At 38.6% G+C, this 19,651-nt stretch overlaps 2 protein-coding genes across 6 annotated transcripts in view; both read left to right on the forward strand.

Moving 5' to 3' along the window:
* Positions 1–19,630, forward strand: part of LOC110381946 (alanine--tRNA ligase, mitochondrial) — a 317,119-nt gene extending 297,489 nt beyond the window's left edge. The window contains exon 15 of the mRNA XM_064039923.1: positions 19,613–19,630. The gene's annotated coding sequence lies outside the window, so the exon portion shown is untranslated. The remainder of the gene's footprint in view (positions 1–19,612) is intronic.
* The window catches only part of LOC110379250 (homeobox protein homothorax), a 250,907-nt gene that overhangs the window by 138,095 nt on the left and 93,161 nt on the right, over positions 1–19,651 (forward strand). For 3 of the 5 annotated variants that reach the window (XM_021338844.3, XM_049848791.2, XM_021338846.3), the window contains one exon: positions 6,398–6,496. In XM_021338844.3, coding sequence (XP_021194519.1) covers positions 6,398–6,496 — 99 coding nt within the window. The remainder of the gene's footprint in view (positions 1–6,397; positions 6,497–19,651) is intronic. The other 2 variants (XM_021338845.3, XM_021338847.3) reach the window with 1 other exon arrangement.

Consider the following 19,651-nt stretch of genomic DNA (forward strand, 5'->3'; position numbering starts at 1 on the left):
GTAAATTGTAGGATATAACATTTTAAATAAAGATCCACATAACATTGAAAAAAAAAAAACTTTTATCACCATTATAATATTCCATTAAAAGCTCCAACCAGCATAGCATTACAAACGCATAGACCTGTCACCACAAAACAGTACCTACCGTGCAATGCAAGTACGTTAGCCCGATGACCTATCAGATGACGTCACAAGACGCCATGATGGATGTGTCAAGGCCAAGTTTGACACCTGTCAGCGGCAGTCTGAAAAACGCTGTCAAGAGTAATGGATAGGCTTCCTGGACGATTCGGGGTCGACGCACTACGCTCGATATTTTTTTACGACTCGTTGTTTTGAAATGTAAGTAGGTTATGTCTTTTTGTGGCGTGGAAACCTTTTTATTTGCAAGTGTTGTTGTTTAATTAGGTGAAACTGAACTCTTTAGTGAGTATTGTAAAGTGGGTATGTCGTCACCAGAGTGCGGCTGCCGACATGAGTTTCTCTATACGGAAGGAATAACTTCAGACTTTGATCTTATAAAGGATCACATCCATCATTAGAGAAATTGTCTTTCAATTGTCATGATTAAATAGGCGTAGATCATGTCAAAATCATTAACCGTTTCTGACAACTCTTATGATATAGCTGTAATAGAGAAGTATGCGTTGTGAAGAAAAACGAACGCTTTTCAGTCCAAAAGCACAAGCAAAACTGCAGAACTTTCTCATATTTAGACATATTGCCATAAACTACCCTTTCAAAACAACACTGACACCGAAATTACATGAAAAAGTGGGCAAAGCAAACAAACAGCCAGAGAGTAGGTACTCTATCGATCTGCCAGTTCGTCTGTACCTACAGATGAGTTATAAGGCAGATCTCCGGACCATCCCTCGGCAAGGCAACGACCCTTAACCCACACAAGTGATTTACAACCCTCTCATTCAAGCAATAGGGTACATTTTGAAATGATCATTCTAAGCTTTCTTACGACGTTGCAAAGTCTGCGTATTGACGTATCAAGTTTAGTAAGACAGTAAAGAGACTTGTTTTCAAGCGATAATGAGCCTTATTGTCTTAGATATAAGTGCTGGGCGGTTGGGCGGCCCGCCCAAACCTGGGCGGGTGCAATTAGAAATGCTTTTGAGCTAAAAATGATATTTTTTTCTTCTTATTTTTGGATTATTAGCTGCTGTGTTTGAGAATGTGAGTTATGTTGTTTTTGTTTTCGATCTAAAAGGGTAGGAATTTGTTTAGATATTGGATATCATTTGTACCTACGTCTTGGTAAGGCTAAGTTGGATATTGTCTAATCTTATTAGACACTGGCTTGACATGTCAATGCCATTGAGTATAGTGTATCTAATTTGTCTAATATATAAGATTGTCATTCTCATTAGATTAATCTCCATCCCATTTAAGTCGTTTTACCAATATTGAGAATAACTTATAAGACCCAGCCAAGACTAGGAACCCTTGCTATACAGATTTGCAGATCCACACATACATCAAGCGGTGTCGCCCAATTTCCAAGTTGAGTCGTAACACACAAACGAACACTTCCTACATACAGGGGCGATCAGTCGAGCTGAAAGGCAGTTACTCCGATACTATCGGTGGTCCATTAAGGAAATTGGTTTATGTGAGGATACGAAGCGCATTGTTAGGTATCCTTGAGGATACACTAGGCTTTAGATATATTAGATCGGTTTGGTTTAAGAAATGGAATAGCTGGGATTTGCAATTCTTTTATATGTACCGAAGAACTAAAATTTCTAGTGTTTTTTTCTGCATTGAAAATGGATTTAGTAAAATTCAGAATCTGTTTTTAAACTACATAAAAGCTTCTTAGATCTCCCCAACACCCGAAGCTATATACCAGGCAAGCATAAAACACGCAGAGCCAGCGAACAGAAAAACCGAGTGATTTATCGTGAGAAGGGACATCTTCTTTCGCCTTTGTGTCCCTGGTACAGGTACCATGCTCATAGACCGGTTGGGGTAGGCAGATGTATTGCCCGGACAAGTTTTTGTTATTCTTTTTACCATAACTAAGAAACATTATGAATAAAAAAAATATCTCTATAAGTCTTTACTATTAAATAGTCTTGTAACAAAAAATCTAATTTGCAATGTCGAGAAAGGAAAACGATAAATAACTCGAATTCACAAGTAAAACCGCAACAAATAAATGTTCGAGCTAGCCGTATTTAAATTCGGCCCAATTTGAACAATCTACCATCAAAAATAACAGAGTATCTCAACATTTTAACAAAAGAAACAATAATAAGAACCCCTTTTATTTTTCGGAAAACGGCAAGAAGCCGAGGTGTGTAGTTAAAACATTAATGAATAGTTGTTATTGGGCGATATTAATTGTAGCCTATATAAATTATGCCCCTTTGTGAAGATTTTAACGTTTGATTCGTACAATCACTGTTATTAAATGCACGAGTGCTGCGGATCTCAAACTTTTGGCGCTCGGATTCAAAATATTCAGCTGTTTTCTTATTAAGCCAATTTAAACTACTTTTCTTTAAGTGATAAAACAATACAGAGTTTCAAATTTTTGGTGTAAATCCAGCTTCAAAAATTGGTAAAAATCATACATCTAATTGGCTTCTCTTAAAACTCAAAACCCCTTGTTACGCCCAACTGAGCTATCGCGTACATCTCACCGCCCCCCATTAATTTGAGAACCTCAGTTCAAGAATGATAGAATCAAAAGTTTCGAAGCAACGATTGTTTTAATTCGATGAAAAAAAGAAAAGAAATATGAATGGTAATTACCGTGTTTTTAACTCGAAACACACCATTGTTATTTACTCTCTTATATTTTATTTTAATTGGATTTTAATAATCAGTTACCATGTTTTGGTTTATGTAGACGTAATTTGGGGTATGTAAATGTTAATTGATATTTTTGAATCAAACTGTTGTGAGGTGTTGAACAATATTTTTATGACATTTGAAGTTTAATTTTTTTGTTCATCTTGACTGTGGAATCACTCATTATTTCTTGTTGGGACTATGTCTTTAAGAATTTGCCCGTTCTATTCTGTATGCAGATCTATGATAAGCAAAAAGTGGATTCAAAACTGCTCATATAAATGGTGTTATCGAATTATGTCCGATCACTAAAAAAACGGCACTCATCAAAACACAAATTTAAAGTACTTAATTACAAATTGAAATTGCTAGTGTAACCGCAGTAATAAACAATAACTTATCATAAACGTCATTACTGTCATTTTTATTCATACTATGTACGCGTTTAAAACAATTTTACACTATAAAACGAGGCGTAAAGTCGTCGTTGAATACACTTTTAATTCCTCTGTCGTTAAATTTACGCTTTCCTTAGCTGAATATCCGGTCTGAACTGATGTTATGTTTTTTTATGATCGGCATAGTCGTCACACGCGAGTCGCGTCAGCGCAACGGGCATATTTATACAATTTGGTGAACAGATCCCCCGGTCTCGCCCCCGGTACACCTATAGCCTCTGCCCTAGCTGATATTCGCCAGGTTATTACAATTTTTCGCGTTATGAATATCGTCGCGAATCCCCCGCTAATGCCCCCTCGTCGGGGGACTCACACCTCAGCAATTTTACTTTAATTCTTATTTAGAGTGCCGCCTTATTTCGGTTACAAGATTTTTTAGTATTTGTTTATGGCGTTAACTTGTACCGTGAGCTGCGATGGGGTAATTTTCGCTTTTTTCAACGATGTAATTCTACTTTATGTTTTCGAGTTTAAATTTGCAGTTTGCGTGGGGTTGTGGAAACGCAAATTGCCTGTAAAGGCACCAGGATAGCAAGAGTGTAGGAGTTTAGAATCGGAGGTCAAGGCTTTTTATTTTTCGAAAAGTGTAGCGTTGTGTGTGTGTGACGTCACCGGGCCGCTATCAATCATGCATGCACCATTGCGCCGCGCGCGCTTTTGTTCGAATTACGAATTTCGAAAAAGGAACATAAAGCGAGAGAAAATTATGGCGGTTGCGTTCTTTTTAAATATCGGTCGCCCCCCGGAGCTGCACCGGCGCGCGACATTACTTATTATATTTCAATTAAACAGCAAAATGAGCAACGTATGCAATAGCATTGTTTAGTAAAGCATAGCACGGCAGCTCGTCTGCTGATTACACGGCAGAGGGCGCGTCCCGCTGCATTACCGAACACAATAATATACAGTGTGACACCGTTAAAAAAGTAGCGAAATTGCTAATGGTGTATGATATTGCCTCCCCTTATTTTTGGGGTAAGAAAAGACTAGGGGCGGCAACACCTTCGTTCTCCCAGGAGGTGTTTTTTTGAGTTGAGTATTTTTTCGTTTTTTTTCTATATGTTTTTTGCGTAATGACATCGGGGTCCTGGGAGAGTTGGAGGAATCCATTAGATAGGCGGGAAGAGCTTAATGTAGGTTTTTTCGAATCGAAATCGTTCAAAAAAGCGATGTCGTATGTGAGGACATTAGTACGAATTGTAATGGAGTTACTCCGACGGCCGATGTCGGACTCAATCCAGTTATTAACAATAAAGAAAATCTTACAAATGACGCGTTAAATTACATTAGCATACATACATATTTATAACTAAACGATTTGCGTCATCTTAGAAAATATTAATGTACAATAGTTTTTTTTTATACAGTGTGAAGTTAAACTAAGTACATACAAAGTGCTTTTAATTGTGTTGCCAGTTAAAAAATGTTTTAATGGCCATGTGCTTATAGTAATGGAAGTATTATAATGAAGTATTATGAGAATTTTATTGTGCGTATTAAAATAGCAACTAACTAGCTTGAGAGTCATAAACCAGTTGTATGGAAATAGACAGGAGGTCGTGGTGTCAAGTTCTGTTGTAAGAAAAACTAGCTTTCGTCTGCGACTTTGTCTGTGTGAAGCTTATAACAACTTAGCCTTTGCATTAGATACACAGATTTAAACTTATAAATAAAAATGCATAAATTATACATTCAAGCCAAACGGGATGAATTAAAGCAGATAAGAACTTTGTAAAACATGCCAAATGATGAAAGAAATCTGAACAAGAAATAACTGGACTGATAGTGATGAAACTGATGAAGAATAAGATGGTGTTGTCAATAATGCTGATGATTGAAAATCACATAAAAAGTATTGTTATTCAAAGCTAAAGTCTGCAAACACATTTAAAACATTAACTTAGTATGTACCTACATACCATTTCTGTAAAAACATCAATATAGAAGACACGTTATGTATGATTTACCTATATCTTTAATACCAAAATATACTATTATAACAGGCTAGACCTATTCCAATAGTGCCTGATGACATGAAACTTTCCTTATCCCACTAAATATTCTTTCAGACTTTACTTACTTTTCCAAAAAAACAGCATCAGCATATACATCTGTTTCTATTCCTCTATCCAAAACACCTTTTTCGAGTGGAAAACCATTCCTTTTCATTAATCTACCCATTCACGGCAAATTGGTTGCTTCGTGTCTTTTCGCTTTTTTGGAAAAACAAAGCTAATTTACTTACATTCGTAGCAGAGGTACACATTTTTTATTTACCTTTTATTCAGCGGCGTTTTAGAGTGGTTCTGAGTTTTTTTGAATGTTTTCGCGTTTTTGAAAGAAAAAGTGTTATAATTGTGTAGAATGTGTAGATACTATACCTCTAGGTACTGCAATAAGTATATACAATTGAATACGATCTATGTATTATACATTATGTACATATGTGTAAAATGAAATGTGACAAAATATTAAGAAAAACAATTGGGCTGGAACTACAACTAAAATATGGATAATAATAATTAAAAATACTTAATCCTTCCGACGGCATTTGTGACTATGAGTGCTGATGTACCTAAATAAAGGATAACGCGTTAAACTTCAAACTAAAAAGTCCAAAAGATATACTTACCTAAGTATTAAAATAACCACTAATTGATTTAAAATAAAAATACCTACCAGAGTGGCAAGATTTTTATTTTATTATGACGATAATAAAAAACATTGATTTTCACTTTAAAAACGTTAAATATATGAACAAGTCATCTGAGTATACCTAATAAAAGATTTTTCTTTTACTGTACATCAATACATAAGCTGCTGTTTATAACTCTAAATATATAATATTCATTCTTTTAACTTTAATCGCCCATTATCATCTCATCATCTCCCGAGCCTTTTCCCAACTATGTTGGGGTCGGCTTCCAGTCTAACCGTTTGCAGCTGAGTACCAGTGCTTTACAAGGAGCGACTGCCTATCTTACCTCCTCAACCCAGCTACCCGGGCAACCCGATACCCTTTAGTTAGACTGGTGTCAGACTTACTGGCTTCTGACTACCCATTACTATTATATTTCCCCTAATCTCGTACTAACTATTAATCCTAGGTATTTCTTCTTTCGCAGGCAAATGGTGCCCATCTCGTCGTGAATGGTCGTCTCCTCCCGACGTGGCGCGGCGGGTCTACTCCTCAGTCTTCCTGGGCAGTCCCGGTGAGTACCCAGGTATGGACACAACCGGGATTGGAGACATCTGGACGGAATTGGTGATGATGATCCAAAGCTTGGAGCTTAAGAGAAAATGTGTTGGAATTGGAACATGTCATATCACTTTTAATTTAAGTCTTGCAAAATTTGTGTAAATTAATGTTTTTTAAAGTGCAAAGTTCTGGGTATCATCATCACCAATTTGACAAAGATCTGAATCCACTCACCGAAATTTTTATTATTGTAGATTTAAGTTAAAGCATAGTATGATAGACCAAAAGTTTCATAACAGCAAAATTTTCTTGCTAATATCTCCATACCAAATTCATCAAAAAAGTACCAGGCACAGTTCAAACAAGACAAACTACTAGGCTATCAGAACACGAGAGTACACGCTGATATATAGCTCAAGTACTAGAGGATCATAGCATGCGGGCGGTGATACCGTCGAGGCGTCAATCACCAGCGTCCGGAACAGCCGGCCCAAGGTCACGGGTACCTACTCCTGACTTATGCGCGCCTAGTACCTTAAGTTAATAGATATATAAAAATAACTCAATGTTCCTATATTTTTTTAACAGTTGAATCTATTTGATCCATATCTCTTATTACTCAGAAAAAACTTTTTATTATTTTATTTCATATTTGAATTGCAAAATGTTAATCTGTGTAACACATCATAAAAGATGAACAAAAACTTATCTTGTTAAAGTTATCTGGTTTTTAGAACTAGCGTTTACCTATTGCTGGTTGGAGATAAAAAACCATACATGGCACTTGAAATTATTCAGGTTAGCGCTAATGGTTGTTTCGTTATATAAACCTATTTTAGGTTGGCTGACTTATACGTACCTACCGCACTTTTTATGTAAGTACCTACCTACGAAAGTTAAAAGATACAAAGTTGAAAATTGTAGTAAACAATGTCGTTCCGAATTATCGATTGGGTAATTTCAAAACACATACAAACCGTTTCTAAACATTCCTGAGCACATTACGAAGGCATTTTATATCACCAACTATTTATCCAAACACCGTTTCTATAATTTGAAAAACGAACAAACATCCCGATGACAGTTCAAATCGATTCTCCGTAATGAGCCGACGAAAAATCGAATGACATTTACATCTGTCAATATCACACTAATGTCGACTCTAAGGCTTCACGAATAGTGTTTTTTAAGTAACAAAACTCGTGTCCGATTGTATCGAGTACTCGGATGAATATCGAATGTTTGCGGCGCGCACGCACTAGTGACAGGCCATCGATCATGTGTTATCGTGCGTACGATCTCGGTGTCATCTCACCGATGCAAGGTCGCCGGGGAAATATCGCAAAGGATTTTTAAAGAAAAATAAATGACAATTATTTTTTATTTTACCGCCGGCAAAGAACTCGCCGGCACACCGCTGTGCGCCTAATTGTGATTATAATTTGACAGTTCAGTTACAAATGTCTAGATTTATAAGTTGTACAAGTTTTTGTGCCGCTAACAGCGAACAAGTCGAACTTAGCAGAAAACTGCAATCTATCAATATTTATGATATTACCAATTTTACATATTTAACAAGTTTGATTGCTTTTTACCGTTATCATAGATTATTTTCATGTTTGAATATTACTTTTAAAAGAAACAAGCTGACGAAGTTGTTAGTGTAACTGGAATTCCAACTTGAACTTCGATACATCAACGCCATCTATCGAATAGTATCTAATACGAGGACCTTTCTCTTGTCATGTTCTAAATTAAACTTTATTATGTGGGTGTAAAGTTACAATTACCGTAACAATATAATGCACATGCATCGTTATAACAGCCGCGTACTCGGATAACCATCTCGCTTGCTCGTACAGAATGACGTCCGTCTATCTCTCTCTTGTTTTACACGTCACCGTCATTGCCCGTTTCCATTACACTATATCAATTACCGTACTTCGCGCGTTCGCTCGTCATTCAGTTTAAAACACAAAAGAATTTTCGTCGAAGGGAAATGTTCTGAAAATGAACACGGAATAAACGGCGCACGAAGAATCGCAGTCAATTTATTCGTGAGTTACACTTTACGATTTTTATCTAACGAACGCTGTCGAAGACGGATTAACAGTGGCAACGATTCGAACAAAAAGTGCGCCAGAAAGAGAAATATCAAGTGTATCGATTCCGTCTTTAGCAAGAAAGGATTCGGCACGCGAGCGAGACAGAGCGACCGCGTCTTTACGACGTGCGAAAGAGATAAAACAATTCCTTATGTCGCTATTCTTAAGTCGTTCGCGCGTTCCAAATGGCACTTTACCGGGAGACATTAAGGTCGCAATTTCATTGTTATGATTGAGTATCGACGATTGTGAAGCGTCGTAAAAGAACGTTATAACTTCATTTAGCGGTGTTGGCGATTAGAGCTCTGTGCAGTAAAAAATAAGGTTGTTAGTTGTTTGTCTGGTGGGCGGTAGTTGGCAGGAGCGCGCGCGGCGTCGGTTACCATGGCGACGGGCGCGTTGGAATGCCCGCGCCAGGGTTCCCCGCTCCAACGGTGTTTTTACCTAAATTAGTAACAAAAACAATGCGCTGATAATGACGCATGGATGTGCCGCGATACCGTCAACTGTTGTTTGTTTTATTTCAAGTAATGGCCCCCGGACAGCCATTGTCAACTAGTTAGATCACTTTGTATCATGTTATACTATCAGCTGACTATGTAGCCAGTAGGTAGATACGTAGGCAGCCACTTACTGATAAAATCGTAGATTCTGATTTAATGTAAAGGAAACATTGGCAATCAACGTTTTTTATTCAAATAAAATTTTAAAATATCCAAAGTTAAGCACCACCCATATTTTTTTGTAAGTTCATTAACAAAGTTCTTATCGGATCCTTTCTGGTTCTTTATAATTTCTTATTAGACGAACATAATTTTTTGTGGGTCCAAAGTATTGATTTGTCTCCGGCGGTGTTCGAGCTCATTTGTCAAGTGAGAGAGCTCACATAATTACAAGCTGGGCCGCGCTCCTAAACATGAACCAACTAATTTTTAATATTCTCATTTAGGATTCACGTTGGATATAATATGAAAATGAAAAAAGGAGCCGAGCGAGATGGGTGCGGGCCGATAGCCGCGCGCGAGCAGGCGAGCACTAAATTGCTCAATTTGTGCCTCGGCTCATAAGGTGCCTTCGATGTTCCTTTTTCAAAAATCCAATGAGATCGATCGCTCGCCATGTCCGCAAATTAGAGCGGGAATCGTTGTTCGTTAGCGAGCTCTCCGAGGCGAAGAGGCGCAAGTGCCTCAAGACGACGCCGGGAAAACAGGTCCTGGTGCCTCCGCCCTCGCGTCATATCCTCGTGCGTCGTTTAATCTCAATCTACGTTTCGAGGAGCTCAAAGCTCGCCGCCCGAGTGCGCAGAAATGCATTTTAGTATTACTAGTGGTCTCGGGGCGCTCATTTCGCTTGAACCTTTTAAAGCTCGACGCTAAAGTTCGTCCCGCGCCGTTGTCGACGCTGCGATCGCTCGCCGAGGTCATGCTCGCGCGAAAATTGCACTCGTGGCTTCATTACGTCCAGTACAATGACCAAGCGGTTATGTACTTTATTATGTTCGCAAATGGCGCTATTAAGTCAAGTATATCTATTCTCCGGCCAACATGGCGATCGTAAGAGATAGGAGAGATGAGATAGCGCGCGAATTTCACTCGAAACCAGTTTTTCTCGAGTTAAATTACTCTCGGTTCTTGAGCAATTTAAATAACAGCCCGTGATTCGTTGTGGCGTCTAAACGAGCGTTAAAACGTTACATTGTAATGAGTATCGATCGAGAACCGATACGGACGGCATCGATTCTATTCAACTACCGTGTTATTTACTGTTATTGTGTTTTTAATACATCCCACTTGTTTTTCTTTATGATCGCGAGGGTTGGGTTTCCGTCCATGAGCCCTGCCACTACCGATATAGGCATTTCCAGTCCCATTTTATTGGCACTCCCAAATTCGAGGATTTTTATTAAACTATTCATGTCTATCGTCATAAAGCGATGTCGCCATAACATGTTAACTCAATAAACGCTAAGTTTACGGAAGTAAAGCGAGCGGGAACATCGTGGCATCGTAAAAGCATCGTAAAATGGGTAATATTAATAATGACTATCCATTTAGCTGATATCTCGTTGTGTAGCATTGAAAAATTGCCTTTAGTTTGTAAAGTGACGATTGCGGTGTCTCGTCGCCGCGACTATTAATCGCTGCGTACGAATTTGTGAGTTTATCTTAATTCTTTTGAGAGTTGTCGTGTGTCGCGGTCCGGTGGTCTCACGCGTGACACTGCAATTTGTACGTTTGAGTGGGCGACCTGCGACCATGCCCGCGACTCTCTGCTTCTTTGCTATTTTATCATTTAAAGTAGGCATCACCTTTTTAAAATATTCCTCTGTCTCCATGTTTACATTGTGCCGTGTCTATTCGCTGACTGACGCATGACGTTCTGAACTATAGAAAGCTTGAGTTCGACAAACCCAAGTGAGGAAGTGTCAATGATTGCCGATAGGTAGCCTTGATCTTAAAAGTGCGATTCAGTAAAACCAAGCACACCCACGTCTTCATTAAAAGCGATGGCTTATCGTTAAAATCGATCTCGTTACGAACAATGAAACTCGTCGAAACAAAAACTGGCCGAGCGGTAAACGAATACGAGAAACGTAATCGGGGCGAACGTCGCGCCAAATAAAATAAAACCTCAATCAAAAATCTAAAGGCATTCGGTATCATAACCGGAGCGGTGCGTCGACCCGGCCGCCATATGAAAACACGGACCGTGTGGGTTACACGCCCGCGACCAAAAAAAAACAAAAGTATAATAATGTAACGCACTAAGTATCCGTCTTAAAAATACGCCTCGATCTCTGTTGCGCGCGTCGCGGCATTAACGCGTCGGTGGAGCCGGCCCGACCTGCCGCCGCAAACCGGACCCTCGGCATGGGGGTCGAGGGTCGAGAGTCGCGAGGCGGGCGAGGCCGGCTTCGCGCCGCGGAGGGCCGCAGGGTGGAGGGCGCGCGCGCGGGCGGCGGCGGTGATGGATGGCCCAATCAGGCGGCGTGGCGGTGCCGGCCGCGCTAATCGAGCAGTGTGCCCCGAGAGCCGGACGCACACAGGCGCGCGCCTCGCACACACGCGCCCCGGCCTGCGGGCGCACCGAGATGAGGCCCCGCCGATACCACCACCGATTACACGTAAAAGCGCATCGAGAACCTTTTCGGAGATAATACATAATACCCTCGCTCCGAGCGGAGCCATGCTGCCACACACACGGACGGCCCGGTGTACGTTACCGGCCACGTAGGTCCGGTGGAAAATCGATGAAAAACAGCCGAGACGACAAAACCGGGGGCGGTGTGCAAACAAAACGGGCCTTCATTCGATGAATAACGCCGTATTTACGTCTATATCCGGGCGGGCGGATCGATAGCCACCAACTGTTGTAAACAACCGTACGAGAGCCGGAAAAAAACGGCGAGTGCACGCCACCCCCGGCCGTGGGGCTATTAGCGGCCACGTGACTAATTTCGGGAGCTGTCACTAGCAGAGCTGCGAGCACGTGGACGGCGCGCCCTCGCAGCCTCCCGGCCGACCCGCTCAGGCGCTCTCACAGCACTCCTCTCCGTTCGGTTCCACTAGGATCACCTGCTCCACAAAAACACGGCGATAGATCACGAACAACAATTAATTATGTCCCATCGCCCGAAAGAGAGGATCTTTATAAATCAACGGACATCGCATTTTATCCTTAAGAGACCTTTCTCCGACTAATCCCAACAGAATTGAAACGAATCTAATGAAACGGGGATACGTCCAGAAAAAAACAACGCCACATCGAGATGCCCTACAATCATTTTAACTTTTTTCCGACGTTCGCTCTCGGGGCTTATGTATTTTTTTTATTATTTTTAATTCTGTCTCTGGACTCGTGTTTTTTTCTACTTTTTTGTAGCCTTTTCATAAATATTTTAAAATCGGATTCAGTCGGGGACAAGCGAGGCGAATGGATTAGGATTTAGATATTTTCGGGCCGCGTAATTTATGCCCCTCTTTGTTGAGATATGAATAATGAGATATATTGTATGAATCTGGTGAGCGCTATCGGCGACTCCGCCGGGGCTGTATCTAATAGTTTCCGCTTTATATCTACTATCTTGATTTAATTATGTTTGTTTTCCTTCAAGTTCGGACGATTGATGCTCACTCATTAGCTCGCATTGTGACTCAAACACAATAGAGTTTATTTTAGTAAAGTTTTTACCGTCCTCTTTAATTCCGTACGCATTGTCCAGATGTTCGAATAGTTCAAATAATTCTCAGGGCATTTCTTGATTTTTATTGTAATCCAATTTTAAAGCGATCCCATTTAAATTCCTATACAAATGATCCCGACCATAAAGTACCGGCAGCTATTCCAAATATGCGGCTCGTTTAAAAAGCCCTTAACGAAATTATTAAAGTAGGTAACAAAAAAGGGTCAAGTCGATGATTTACCGACGTCAATTCTGACAGCTCGTAGTTTTGTTTGACCAAAATTATAGTAATTTGATAAAAATACCCATCTACTTAAAATAAACGTTCCGTCAAAAAAGTTTATGATGGAAAACAGGCGTTTTATAATAGATACACTATGCCAGGAATGCTGTTCATATTCTCGAATGATTGAGATGATTTTTTGAAATCTCCAGTAGCCATTTTTATCTCGTCTAGCGAGTTAACTGATCTTTAATTCCGACCGAGACGGTACAGAGATAATGTGATTGTTTTTATTGCAGTTTTGTCGAGTGACGGACGCTGCTGCGGCGTGTTTGCTTATTATATGATAGTATATCGATAAAGGCCAGCCAGCGGCCGACACGCGCCGAACTCACTCAACGATTACTTTTTGTTGGTTCACAATATTTTTGCATCAAATAAAGTCTACTTTTTATTCATAAGCGGCCGTTTCGAACGTTCAAAAATAATAATGAGTTGGATATAAAAATCGCGAATTTATACGAGGTCCCCAACCCTCACCGGGGCGCGGGCGACTTTAATATGATTTCTTATAGCGAGAACTCCTTATTAAATAAACTTTGAAAACGAAAATTATGTCCACCGTACGCGGACCGCCCGATCACAATAAAAACTCGGATTTGACAAGATTAAAATTGTAATTCAAGTTATTTCTGACGTGCGTCTTATTGCTTTTTCGCTACGGTCATGTTTATTATATTATTTTTTTGTAAAAGTCGGAACGCGTAACTTGGATCGAGACGTAATCCGTATAAAGACTCTGATAAATAAAATAATATGAATAATATAATTTAAGGATCATGCCATACGGGTAGGTAATCAAGAATGCGATTGTGAAAGCAGATACTTAATAAAAATAAAGATTTTATAATTGCTTGCTATGCTCATCTTTCCTGAGTAATTCGAGTATACGGATTAAAAAAATAAATAATAAAATATTGACACTGTCATAAAGCGCACTCTGTGACACTTCGAATTAAAAAGAAAAAAGTGTCATGGCCGCCTTCGCGCTTTCCCGCCTCGCTGTCAATATCCATTCTGTCCGCGGAGCTCGCGACTCCGATAAAAATACTAAAGGGTTTTAAGTAAATAATTGTATAAATGTGTGAATAATGTCATCTTCTCATGGGAAATCGATGTTTATCCGATTCATGCGGCTGTCATTTTTAAATGTCACGTAGGTATATTTATAATTCAAACGGTAGATAAATCCATGAATATTAAAATGTTGTCTGATTTCGGGTTGGTGTCTTAGGCTTGTTATTTTCCCACAATTGGGCGGGAGTGCCGGCGGCTGGCAACACCGGCCGCCATTACTGGAGATTACGCTTAATGTAATGTGTCGGTGATTTGAAATAATCACGCAGATTACCTGTACGTGGTCGCTGTAACTATTTAATCAATACCTAACGTGGGTATTTATGGATTTGCCACGTCCTAGCTGTAATTATGTGTACTTTATTAGGTTATAGTGAATAGGTACAAGTTCATATGTTAAAAACTCTAGATATAAAAGGCTTTAAAAAGAAACATTTAATTAATAGTTAGTGAGTAGATATATATTTTTTACTCCCCATAGAACCTACATAAGTTTGACCGATATGTGTTTCTGTGACAACATAGCTCTAAAACAGATGAATCTGATTTTGCTCTATAAGCTATAATATCATCAAAAAAAGTTAAACAAACACCCAGTTACCTTCAAACAAAGAATTAAACCTTCTAACCAAGGTCCACATTTATCACTTTTTAGTTCAAACCTGAACATTATGCTAAACCACAGCCGCAGCACGCAACTAGTTAACATCAAAAACAAACAAAAAAACTTTGAAAAGTGACAAACGCACAATAAAAAGAGAGGTAACAAGTACTAGCCGTAATGTCCGCGGTCGGGAACCAAACCGCAACCCGTTGTCGCTAAGAAAATAGCTGTTTTTCATTTCAATTTTTAGCTTAGGTGAAAGAAAGTAGAGAGTAGGTAAGTATTTGGCAAAAATATCTTTATATAGTACTTAGTTATTAAACATGAACGAACAGTCCTATTGTAAACCTGAGAAAAATATCAGGATAAAAGATAGCCCTTCAAAAAATATACTTACAAAATTTTATCCAAATCGGTTCTGAATTTTTACCGTTTACTCTATGGGTACCGTATGCTGTCAGACATTTTAGTACCTCGTAAATGAAGGTAATATTAGTTTGGATACAACATTCCTGATTTTCATGACATCCACATGACCTCAAATTCCATAGATAAACAGAAAATGGGCTATCTATTCTTGTAGCATTTACTGCAAATTGTACACCTGTAATACATAAACACTCGAAAACTGCCAAGTTCTGAATAAACGGCTGACTACAACGTTATTATCAAAAACATTATTTACACCACTACACGCAAGTTTCTACACACACATAGAAATAAATAATTACCAAACATATTACTCGTATTCAAAATTACATAGCCTTAGGTGGTGTATTTCCAACCAGCATTGCAGCTATGGAAGGAATAATTATTTTACCATCGATTTATCGACGCTTACCGCTACTCGCCGAGAGATGGCGCTGTCGCTAAACTATTACCCCGAGAGGAAATTATTGCTTATTACTTGGCAACATTAAGTAATTTCAGGGACTATTCACTATCTCTTTACGATTTATGATTGCCTAGTATATTTAGTGGGGTTATTATAATAAATAGAGCGATTTTCATTTAAGAAAAGCCTGTATTTCAATTATTTTACTTACATTATAGATTCCGAATATGAAAATCAAATTATATTTATTCCTACTTACATAAGCTTTTTTAATAAGAAGCGGCATGTGTGTGTCACTCCCACATGCAAAGAAATCTTCCTCGGCCTCATCTCGACCACGGAAACAATCAGACGGTTCACCCAGAGAGCATAACAATATAGCGGTTATAATGCATGCCATATTCCGGGTTCGTAATTGAACATCGTATGTAAACGCGCGCCCGCCATCTCTTCAATATGTATGCACACCTAGTACTTTCGTATGAGGCAGGTGGACTCGCCCTGTTTATGTTATTGTTTACATATTGTTACTGTTTATGCCGCCCTGGTACTTATGCTAGGAGGAAACTAGCTAAATATGAATACATTACTTTTCACTCTTTCGAATTTTAGGAAACCTATGAAAAACAACAAGATTAATTAAACGTGTTTTATGAAGACGTGTATGTGTAATTAAGCTTAAAATAAAACTGTACAGTATTTCCATCAGCGTCTAATTTCGTTTGCATGATGCAACGTTTTCTAGAAATTCGTACTTATACAGGAATAATTCCCACGAAAGAGAGATACGCCGAAATTACGGGTGTCAACTTGAGACCTAACATGGTAACAGATAGCCGCTTTCAGTAACAAAATTAACTTTCTAACCTAAAAACAAGTACAAGTTTCCGCGAACGCCGTTTCTAGCTAACGTTAAATAAATAACATTTTAAGTGCGTCAAGATTATAAAGAGATAGGTGTGTGAACATTGTCAGTTTGAGATTTCAAAGAAGTTTGTAGATCATTAGAGGGGTCGCATAAATCACTGGGATTCCGCATAAATTTACATTTTAAGGAGGCGTCGCGACATTTGCACGGCGTCGTTTAGCACTCAATAAAATTAGAACAAAAGGCGGGCCGATCACTGCGCCGTATTAATGACGGCCAGCGTCCACACTGATGGAACAAAATAAATTCAAGTCGAGTGGCAACACTCGGTACATCTGTACGACTGTTTGTCGATACTAAATAAATGTTTCGACTATTCTCACATATTTAATGTTTACCGTTATTGTTGTTTTCTGTTGGAAATACCAACGATTTATTTAGGAAATATTCAAATATTAAGCTTTAAATAAAATTTTAATAATGTCTAAATGTTTTAACAGATATAGATGACTAATGAGGTCCACAGATAGTCTAAATTTTAGCCAGTTTAACCAGCTACAGCAAGTTTGTCTTCGATATAAATCAGCTATATTTAGTTTGATTGAAACAACGATTAAATATTTGTTTACGATCCATCTAACAGTTGGCATTAATTGATTGCAGACCATTTTATTTGAATCACTATGAAGGTTTTACACCTTAGATTTTTTAGTAACGATTGGCATAACTTATTGGACAATAACAATTAAGATTATAGTGTTCATTAACGAGCTTAAAATAATAATATTCACCTGAGTGATCTGCACTTAAAATTTTAGTTCAGTTTTACTATCGAGAATGCCAACTGAACATTTTATAGCGATTTAAAAATAAATACTGATTTAGTTTTCGGTTTCAAAATGACATTTCATTTAATGAGTGCACATTTTTCGAATATGGTATTCGTAAATTGAATTCTTTTTAGAATAGATTTTGAAAAAGGAATGCCTGTGTGACTGAGATGGACGCGGCGGATGCCACATTTCGCTTTTTTATTTAATTAAAAATGGGTGTTGATTATTTCTTTGGATATTTTAACACTTCCGTCAGAACTATTTCTGGTTCTTTTGTTTTTGGTTAGCCAAGGTGTTAAGAAGACTGACTAAAATACAGATCTAGCTCGCATGAGAACACGAATAAAACTTCAACAATTAAAATAATGATTTACTGCCACTCCATTAACAAGTTAATTAAACGTCATCATAAATAAAATTCATGCGATTATCCTTATTAGAAACAATATATTTAACCTATAACGACATGTCAGTACCAGGGCACAATAAAACAAAAGGAGATCGTCTTTTAAAAAAGTGTACGCAAAGCTTAGTCGCATAAAAAATAGGGCCGTAAAATGCATTACAAATGCTTTCGTACGAAGCTAAATAATAGAAGCATCTTAATTAACTAGCTTAGTAAACATGTTCCCTTGAGCCGAGACCAATTACTATTTGGCGAACGTCAACGTCTTATTACGACGTCCATATAAGTTTATTTATATACGCAAGACGCGCGACCAAAAACGCACATCAATCGCAGTTTAATCCGTTGGATTATTTGCGAAAACTGCAAGCGACTGGGTTTATTTTAGACTCGTATGGCTCGGTTTATGACGCGAGGACGACTGACAGTAATATTTGCGCGGCGTCTGATTTATTCGGTGCGTATCGCGGCTAGCCGACACGTCGTAAAGAGTACGGGTTTACGGGGCCGGTGCGTCCCTCAATTAGACGGTGCAATGCGCGTAGATTACAATTTGATGCGTGATGCGTGGTGACAGTTGCACCCGTCACTACTCGGTGCCGGCCAAATAGTTGCGATTTTGTGTCTTTATACCTGTTGTTTCGATTTGAATGTTTCAGTCACACTTCTGCCTGCGTATCTTCAATACCATTTATTTCCGTATCATCTTCGATTATGCCCGTTTCCACATTAGTCCTCGTAAATAGTTTCCTTCTTAACTTCTAGTATTACAGTATCATTTGGCGAAGGATTAAGACCATATTTATTTCCTCAGCACATGCGGGTTGCCTTAAGACTACTCTCTATGTTGCCTCTAAAGTCCACCACCAATATTAATACTCTTTACTAAGTCTTCCTGCAAGTACATTTGAACAATTTACATCTCCTGTACTTCTTAAAAAATCTTCTATAAATAATACCACTACATTACTATAAATATATACAAGACTAATTTCAAATACAATCACGAGGCCTTATAAATAAGACGTATGGGGTCTTTCAGACCTCGTATGTATTCAGATGGCCAGCACTGCTATTCAGTTCACGTTTAGATTCAAATAACAATTAGTTCAGTATTTAGCATTCTACACCGTCAGACGGAACTCAGACTGAAAGCTAGGCAGTCTAGATCTTACGCCGAATGGGGGTAAGCAACAGTAATTGAATTGTTTAGAACGTGTTGGTAGAATATTAATAGGTTTTTTGGGTGTTTGGATACTATTGAAATTCGGTGACATGCACCGTGGGAAGTGACTTGCTCTCATTTCTTTAAGTTGGAATAAATAAATCGAAGATACGCGTAACATTCATCTATTCTATGAGCTCACTGGGTTTCGCCAGCGGTTTCAGTCGTATCCCGTGGAAACTACTTCACGTATTTGGATAAAAAGTAACCTAAAGTCTTCCTCGATAAGTGGGCTATCTAACACCGAAAGATTTTTTCAAATCAAAACCATAATTTTTAAGATTAGCGCGTTCAAATAAAGAAACAAATTCATTAGCTATACATCATTAGTTATACCTACATAATATGTGCATATTTATCTCATTAACCATTTGAATTTCTTTAATTACCCCCATACCAAGAATCATCACCATAAAAAAATATTAATGGCACCAAAACATTCAATTTGACGTTTTTAAAGATCACCTGTGATTGGATGCATTTTATTTTGCGGTGTACGCGATGGTATCAATTCTTGCGCCGGCGCAAGTATCGAGTGATCAAGACCGGACGATGACACCGCAAGCTTTTTGATAAATACACGTTTTTTGTTCTTTTAGGTATTATTTTACGTGTTGTGATCTCGAAGGGTATGAAGGTTAGTCGGAGATCTGGTGACAGGTTTCAATGAAACCGTGGGTACTGGATTATTTTTGAAGTTGAATTACTTTAAAGGGTTTAAGTACTTTTTTTGAGACTATCTTCATATACTCCTAAGTTCT

The sequence above is a fragment of the Helicoverpa armigera genome, chromosome 20, assembly GCF_030705265.1.
Source record: "Helicoverpa armigera isolate CAAS_96S chromosome 20, ASM3070526v1, whole genome shotgun sequence".
NCBI classification, from domain to species: Eukaryota; Metazoa; Arthropoda; class Insecta; order Lepidoptera; family Noctuidae; genus Helicoverpa; species Helicoverpa armigera.